Below are 8,942 nucleotides of genomic sequence, written 5' to 3'. Positions count from 1 at the left end.
ACATCTTTTAACACAATGAAAGATGTCCATGCCTACACATAAATCATTTATGCATCATTCATGCAATTTATCATCATACATGGCTTGTCTTATCATGATTCATCATATTAAGTAACATGGCATTCATCATAATCATCATGATTACACTTATCATGCTGTCACATATCAATTGTATACATTTCATAGGTTGTACATGCATTCATACATTGACTATATATGTGAGTGTAATAGGCATTGAATCACATAGGTTCATAAGCATTATTTAAAAATAGTAATTAGCAAAAATTATGTTATTATTTTAGGCTCTGCCACGGCTCATACAAAGCTCTGGCAGTCACTCAAAAATTTTGGGTAATACGTACAACATCCCCTAACTGCTCCAATTTACAGATCCAGAAAACCGCTTGTATTTATACTGTAGAAATTCTCGAATTGAAACTGGTTTTTCTGTCAAAAGACATAGAGGTGGAATTCTGCTCTTTGAATAAATAGGGATTCAGCACTCTATCCGAAGGGATATAATTTTTTAAACTTTTTTAACAATAGCCTTATCTATTATCTTTCAACTAAATCTATTATTGTTGCAAAACTCCTTACCAATAGTTTTGAATTTATTCTGGACCAAATCCCTATCAAGGAATTATACAGGTCCTAATTTTCTATAAGTGACAGATTCTCACTAACTTGGATGAAGTTATGGTACTTACTGGAAATAGATATAATTTTTCCCTTATTTTTTACAAAATGTTCAAGATGTCTAACATCACATATCTAAAAATTAGCTAAAAAATCCGTAAAACAAACTTATTAAATATTTTATAATAGGACATATCAGATCCAATTCTGCATACAGGCCAGATTTTCTGGTTCATATTACAAAAATTATAACCCTCAAATGATGGACCTTCTGTCCAAACCCTGGGACTTTGTATATATGTCTACACGACCCCCATAGAAGGATTTCATCATAATCCAATTCGATTGAGCGCTAGAATTTTTTGATCGACAGTATTCAGTTAGAAAATTAAATCTCAAAAGCATATAATTATTTTATAAATTTAACAATCTATATGAAAACACACATGTAAATACATTTAAAATGGATCTCTAAGCATGGTACATACATAATCTATCAAACATGATGTTGTAACATGTTAAAGACATCAATGCATGCTTTTTGTCAAGATCTTATTCACAACTTTAGAAAAATACTATTTTTATGAAACATGGGATTTAATAAAATTTGATTTTATTTCAGATCATTTAAAACCTCTTTCACATCATTTTCAACATCATACATCATTTAATCATGCAAACAACTCAATAAACATGCTTAATCAAAACCGATTTGTATTTAAGATACAAGACTAGACTATTTCTCGAAACTAGTTTTTGGTAAAACCCCAAAATGAATTTTGTTTTCAAAGAAATAGATATTTTTGAAACATATTAACATGAGGTATGTCATATACAGACATTTAAAACCTCTCTAATACAAGATCTGTGGTTGACCCATCATGGATCCTTCAAAAATTGGAGAAGTGAGGAGAAGAGAGAAAAAAATAGAAAAAGAGAGAGATAGGAGGGGATGCCCTCCTTGGCTCTCCCCTTTTAATAAAGTTTGGGACTTTCTAAGTCAAGTCCTTGGACTTGCCTTAGCAACCTAAAAGGCTAGGGATGGAGGGTTGGTCGACCTCCCTTTCCTTTCCTCTTTTTTGACTTTCAAAATTCAACACCAAAGCTATTTCAAAACTTTCATTTTGGTGTTTTGTTTTGTTTTTGTTTTCTTCTTCTTCCTTCTTTCTTTCTTTCTTTCTTTGATTTTTGGAATTTCATTTCGAATCAATGTACCACATAAATTATAATTCACAAGCATATTTAAATAAATGAAAGTCATATTTAAGACAATAAATCATCTTTATTTATTTGAATAATTATCAAAAAAATTGCAGGTATTACCGCAATAGTTCTGCCCAAACCTCATCCCCACATAATTCTTTTGACTGACATTCTTTTGCTTGGTGTCTCATGCCACCAGCAACCAAAACATCACCCATGAGAGGTTTGGTATCATGTGAACCTTCTCCTTTTTCCTCACTACCTTGGATTCCGTTGAAGATCGGATGACCATGGACTTCACAGAGAAGTTTATCATGAGTCACTTCTGCAAAGATCATAGTGAGTTGGACAACCTCTTCTTCCTCCATATCTTCATCGAATATGGTTTTGCCCTCAAATTTATGCAGAGGTTCTTTGTGAACCTCGTCTATGAATAAGGCACAAAATTGACACCTATACGATATCACGAGCAACATGAACCTTATCGAATTATGAAATTTGGTATGCTACGATCTAATACCAAACTGACGGTGATGAAAGGGAGGGAACATGGGTTATGGACGCATTCCCAAACACAAACGTATGCAACTAATGTACATGCCCTCAACTATGCCTAAAACAAAACATGGATAAAAAACCTAAAAATTAATGGAAGCCTAACGAGGAAGCGTTGCATGACTTGTCTTAAATAGTTAAATTTTTAAATGAATGCAACAAGTTTTAAACAATTATATTTTAATGCATGCAACGATAAAATCAACGCAATAAACAAATATATGCTAATAAGTCTTAAGCTAAAAACATCACACAACTAGGTTAAATTTGGAAAACCGATTCGAGTACCCAAACAGCCCAAAAATGAATATTAAATGCAAGAACACATATTCTTATAATAATTTAACTATGAAACAAAAAATTTAGGATTAACGGGCACGCAAACTCATTGAGGCATTTCACCGAACACTTGGTGAGTTCCTCCAAAATGGATTTTTATCAAGGTTTTTCCTAACTGTTTAATTACAAAAATTAATAAGATATTGTAAATAACATGTCCTAACACTACCTTTTAAATAAATAGCAATTAAAATAATAAATTTCTGCATACAAACATTCACAATCATCAAAAAAAATATAATTTCTAAGCATGAAACAAAACACAAAACAATAAACAATGCAACCCTATCCTAAATGATACCTTCTAACACATCAAAACATATTTCATTTAAAGGAATGTAATCAGATTTAATATTTAATCATTCAACCATAAATGAACATTTGAATAAGCCCAAATGAGCACTCAAATGATTCATAATAATCCACAAGCAAAAACAACATAAACGAAGTTGACAAAGAAGGGGTTTCTTAGCCTCGGTGTTGGTTCTATGTTGGCCAATCTCTGATCTTCAATCACAATGTATGGTGGAGGTTCTTCCCAAGGTCAACTCATATGGCCGTCTTTCCGTACAATAGCACCTACATTGAAGGCCACACACACGAGACAATTGATGGGAAAAAGAGGGCATCCTCTTCACTCATGATTTCTTCTCACAGGAGATTCAAAGAAAGCAAAAAATGTAAACCCGTTTGACATTTGGGATTATTTTTATCAGCAAGGGAGGGAGGAGCGACAACATCTCTCCATCCTTGGGACTTTAAGTCACCACCCAGGACTTCCAAAGGGGCAGTCTAAGGTCCTAACGTCTAAGGGCTTGAAAATGAACCTAGTTGGACCCAAACTCACCTAGGGAGAATCCAACTAGGCTGAGTATGCGCATAACTTAAAAATAATAATAAAAAATAAAAAAAAACTGTCCAAAAATCCTACATACACCCACCAAAAGCCCAAACAGATCCTAGTGGGCCTCTGAAGCTAATATTTGAATCTTCAAGCGAAAATTAGATAAACTTACAATGTAAATTTTAAGCTACAAAGATTACAAAAAATCAAGAATACTATCTTGATTCTACAAAATGATTTTTGAACAAAAACAATGTTTATTTTTCCAAAATAAAATCCAAAAGTTTCCAAAATGCCAAAAATAGGTGTTTTGGCATACAAGCTTCATTTAAGTTGGGCGTAACCTAGGTTGGCACATTCGGGTTCACTAGTTACCTTTCCCCGAACGTGTCTTCATCACATTCTCCTTGAGCTCGCCCAGATGCATTGCATCAGTTCAACTAATAGTTAAATTGTTTCTCGATACACCCTAGTGTATCTCATATCAGGTATACCAATAGGATAGACTGGTATGAAACTCGTTTTTGAAACCATCAATAGAACTATCAAATGTTTAAGAAACTTGTCCAATTACTTGAGAAATGCACAGAAACATATTTTTATTATATCAACAAATCAAAAATTACCTCAAATCGATATCTGAATAGGAAGTTATGGTTGAAACAAGTTAACATACTCTCAAGACACATGGGTAATATTAAATTGTTGTTAACAAAATGAAGAATTATCATTAATTAGCACTAAGAATTGTCATTAACAGAATTCAATAATGACAAGTAAAATTATCATTATAAAAAAAATTGTCATTAACCCATTTGTCGTCAGCACTTGTTGACAGCCTCAAAACCTTCACCCTTAGGATCAACCAGACTTAATTTGCCTTTCAAAACTCAAAACTGGGCATTCAATTTTCCAATCAATTTCAAAACTCCTTTACAAAGAAAAAAACTCTATCTTAGGCAACCTACCTTGACTAAATCTCAACAACCCATTTCAAAACCATATAGGAACCACTCATTTCAGTCTGCATCAGATCTAAAAATGGATCCTGGATATGTGGAAAACAGATTCGGATATGCCATAAAAACTATAAATAGGAGGGAAACCTCCTGTTTAATATCTAGTTTTTGTCTCTCTAGGACCCTTACTCTGCAGAACCTAGCGTAGTCAACCTAGCTTAGCCCACCTAACCTAGCACACCTAGACTAGTTCAAGCCCACAAGGAACCTAGTCTAGGATCTATATCCCCTATCTCACACCCATTTGGAGCTCGAACCAAGCTAAAGTGTCATTCGTTCTCCCACATTCATCAACCGTAGAAAGGGATACCTAAGTTTGAAGTGAGATTTAGTTATTTTTAATCTTTAATTTATTTATTTGATGCATTTTTCTATTTTTTAGTGCCCTAATGTTGTTATGCTTTTGGTGTTTTCGTGTTCTTTTTCTAGTTTTGGTGATTTCTATCACCAAACTTGTATTTTTTGTAGGTTTTCTCTCAAAGTATATATAATTTTGCAATGTTGTCACCCCCAAAATGAAGATCGGAGGTCCCTGGTTCGGCCGATCCCTCCTCAACGGAGGAAGAAAGGCGCAATATATTGAAAAACAACCCCCACATCTCAAGTTTGGATCCGGGCATTGAATCAATTTTCTAAAAAAATGTATTTTTCATGGAAACCTTTATCATTTTTGTTTTCAAATATCTGGTAGGGATCCACAAAGCCAAGTCATGAGCTCAATCCATGGGTATATGAGTCGATCCCGAACATGCCCTGTTCCGTTGGTTCTGCTCATTTACCAGCCCTAATTAGCAGTACCAAATTTTTGCGATTATTTGAGTCAAAATTGCTACCCATTCCATAATGAGGTGAGCCCTACGAGTGATCAAATTTTCGTTATGACAGGCTAGGCCACTTGATAAACAAAATATCTTATAGCTTGGCTCTTTGAACCAATCACACAATAACCTTGTAAAACATCGTTTTATAACCTGATCAGCTTTCATCGAGAGAGTCATCCATTGATACCATGAAAATTTAAAATGATTTTGGTGAGAGAACAGAATAAACCAACGCAAAAACCAAAAAATCTACTTGAACATAAACACTCAAGAACACACATTTTCTTTTGACTATGCAAAAGCACTTCTAATGCATAGATTATATAATCATATGCTTGGGGAACTACAAAACTATGATAATATTAGAGAACACAGAGAGTCCAACGACCCTCAGCTACCATTGACCCTCTTGCAGTCGGACCTGATCTGACCACTGGACCCAGTCAACGGACTAATGTTCCCCATCTTGATCATTGCATTCACAAAGCTCTGGAAGAACAAGCTCTGGTTGCTACTGAAACTATTGACAATGGGGATCGTGGCTGCATTGCTTGTGGAAAACAACTCCTGGTCTGACTGAAGGAGCCCTCTGTTGCTCTGGAGGTTAGAGAAGTAGTTGTTGTCGAACCCGTTAAGGGTCGTCGGGTCAAGATTGGCGAGGACCGTCCCACTCCCACCTTGTGGACATATCTGACTGAGCGTAGTCAAGTAGTTGGAGTCGAGAGTCGGGTCGGGTGTGCCGTTTCCGCTGAAATTGTATAGACGGTTGACGAAGAACCGACATTGTGCACGTCCAAATGTGTGAGCACCTAAGAAGCATGCAGATTCAGGGTTAATGGTACTTCAGACCTTGGATCAACTTTTCTTTGTTTTCTTTGATGTTTTCCAAAATAATTTTGAACTGTTGTTTTTTGCAAGATGGGGTTAGGCGGACCCCTACCGGAACAACAGCCGCCCCATGTGGCAGAGGGATTCGATCATGGGCCTTCAGCTTAACACAAGACCCCACTTACCACATGGGATACCATCTCGGCGGTAATTCTGCACTGTTGTTCATGGACCGTGTTCGCAACTTGTTACCTATCACTTATGTCACATGGATACGGATACAGAGACAAATGCGATACGAATTTGAGACACGAATACGTGATTTTTATGAAAAAGTAGAACATGAGGATGCCAATGGGGTTGAGCATGTGTCATAGCGTAACTCATGGGACACCAACTAGCATGTCCCTATGACATAGACTATCGCCAATCAAGGACAGGGCAGCTCACCGGATAGAGCGACGAGGTCAGTATTGTCAAGGTTAACTGCGGAGAACTTAGACTGAATGCGGATGAGGGATTCGTTTGGCGCAGGAATTGCAGTGTTGGCACCATTCAGGTCAGCTGTCGTGCCATCTCTCCGGCCTAGCAGAACTGTCCAGGATGGCCCTGCTGCCTGCATTATATGATCCACACGCATTATTTACAAGTACTGTCCATGAACTGCATAAGAAGCAACCCTTTAAAGAGTCAAATTAAGCTAAGCTCCCAGTCAAAGTTGTTCGATGGGTAGGCCTCATTTTACCATAAGTACCGGCGTCACACACCAAGCAGTTAGTGCGTCACCTTGTGTTGGGACGTTGCAAGTTCGAATCCCAATGGTATAGTTGTACAACTGGTAGGGATCTGCCTAACCCCAGCTTTTTCTGTCGAAAAAAGTAATGGAGTCGCACAAAACACAGACAATTGGTGCGTCTATAGTAATGTTTTGTGATTTGCATTTTACGCAAAAAACCGCTGCACTCATGGTGATTTTTTTTGTGTTTTGTGCAAGTACTCGGCCTGATCTCGAAGGCCATGGTACGATTGCTAGCCTTGTACATAGCTCCTGTAATTTTTTTGTTTTTTCAAGAGCCTTTGATGCTCTAGATGAATGGCATCTAAAGCATAAAATATGGACGGTTGAAAACAATCTCAAAACCATAGCATTTGGGATATCATTCATCACATAGATGAACGGCATCAGAGGGACCCCAGAAATGGTAAGCCGTCCAGGAGTGCCCCTAAGCTGATCTCCGCTCCTCCTTGATTATATTCAATCCCCAATACACTCTCACAGTTCCCTAGCAAGATGCACGGTAGGCATTGAATATAACGGATGATCAGTTATATACATCTGCTCTTAAAGCTTGATGCATATATATCATAAAGAGGGTAGGCAAATATACCAGAGAAACGGATACTTGGGCAGCAATAGAAAGAATGTCAGCACAGGATACAACGCCTCTGCATTGGCTCTCCAAAGCTGTCTTTATGTTGTCGACGACATTGAAGCCCCTTGCTGAGTTTGCGTTAGGCAACGCATCCTTCTCGCTGACGATGTTCGTGGCGTTATCTAGCAGAATTGATGCATCACAACCCTAAAAGAAAACATGCCAACTCAAGATCATGGAGTACTAAAACTAAAAATATTACCTTGAGAGCGGAAGTTTATCAGTGCTGCATTGCTTAGCTAGTGCACAAAACTGAAGAAAAAAATGATGATTTATGATATCTGATTTGGCTAAAACCCTTGCATGCTGCACTAATTAACCACTTTCCTGCAACTCTCAAATTTTAGCACCAAGAGGTTTGGCGTAGTGGGAGGGAGTTTTGGATACTAGGTCGGTGGTCAGAGTTCCATTCTCCGGGACGTTTACACCATTGAGACAGTGACCGTGAGTAGGGTAGGCATAGCCATTATCCCAGGGGTGGTTTCCCTGTTTCTCATAAAAAAAAAATGCTCACACCATTTTACCAACTATAGAGCTTACTTGGACAAAGCAGTCATGGAAATGAAGCCGGATGAGGCTGGCTCCTATGCGCGCATCCGACTGCAACGCTTGTTGGATGACAGAGCTAACAATGCTCGTCACATTTGGACAAGTGGTCTGGTAGAATGTAGCACTCAACTGAGCATTGGCCACAGAGACCAAGCCCAAGAGGAAGAGGGCCAAGGAAAGATTCATCATCTTCTAATCTGACAAAACTCAATGCAAAACCGATGCAAGAAACAAGAACCACGTCCTGCTTTTTATACCAATTCTGCAACTAGATAGTAAGCAATAACGTGCAATTCATTGCTTCAAAAAAACTTGGTCAAAGAGGACGTGGTCTCCCCATTCACACCAAGCTAACAACCTAGGGTTGATGACACAAACTGTGACTAATCTTTGTGAGAACGACTAAAATGGGTACCCCAATACTTTGATTACCTAACCTAGATTCTTGAGGTCAATTACTGTCTATATCAAGTAAATGAACAACTGATCAAAGTATGGCTTGCTGAGTAAACAAAGTGAAAATCCTACTTTATATATAATAACTAGGAATTTGGAGATGTGAACAGGCTGGTCTAATGAGCCGGCCAGTTCTTCCATATACATATTGGCAAAACGGTAGGAAACTTCATCACAAAGCAATTAAATGCCATGTATTCTACAATATCAGCAGGATCAACTGTCTTTAGCTACCACTTGTTCACCGATTTTATTAATT

The 8,942-nt window shown here is 37.5% G+C and overlaps 1 protein-coding gene across 1 annotated transcript; it reads right to left on the bottom strand.

Annotated features, from left to right (window-relative positions):
• Positions 1-5,658: 5,658 nt before the first annotated feature.
• LOC149812117 (peroxidase A2-like) lies at positions 5,659-8,416 on the bottom strand. Its single transcript, XM_089993428.1, has 4 exons — positions 8,219-8,416; positions 7,634-7,825; positions 6,696-6,861; positions 5,659-6,226 (listed from the first exon to the last, which is right to left on the bottom strand). The coding sequence occupies exons 1-4, from the start codon at positions 8,414-8,416 to the stop codon at positions 5,808-5,810; spliced, it is 975 nt and encodes a 324-aa protein (XP_089849554.1). The 3' UTR covers positions 5,659-5,807.
• Positions 8,417-8,942: the final 526 nt, after the last annotated feature.

The sequence above is a fragment of the Nuphar pumila genome, chromosome 17 (assembly GCF_984573655.1).
Source record: "Nuphar pumila chromosome 17, dmNupPumi1.hap1.1, whole genome shotgun sequence".
Lineage (NCBI taxonomy): Eukaryota > Viridiplantae > Streptophyta > Magnoliopsida > Nymphaeales > Nymphaeaceae > Nuphar > Nuphar pumila.
The sequence above is the reverse complement of the archived record's forward strand: the minus strand, read 5'-3'. Positions and strand labels throughout refer to the sequence as shown.

Coding starts and splice junctions, on each gene's coding strand:
- LOC149812117 (XM_089993428.1), bottom strand. CDS start 8,416: ATGATGAATCTTTCCTTGGCCCTCTTCCTCTTGGGCTTGGTCTCTGTG. Junction 7,826..8,218: donor TCCATGACTGCTTTGTCCAA/GTAAGCTCTATA, acceptor GTTTTCTTTTAG/GGTTGTGATGCATCAATTCT. Junction 6,862..7,633: donor CCCAAGTATCCGTTTCTCTG/GTATATTTGCCT, acceptor CATATAATGCAG/GCAGCAGGGCCATCCTGGAC.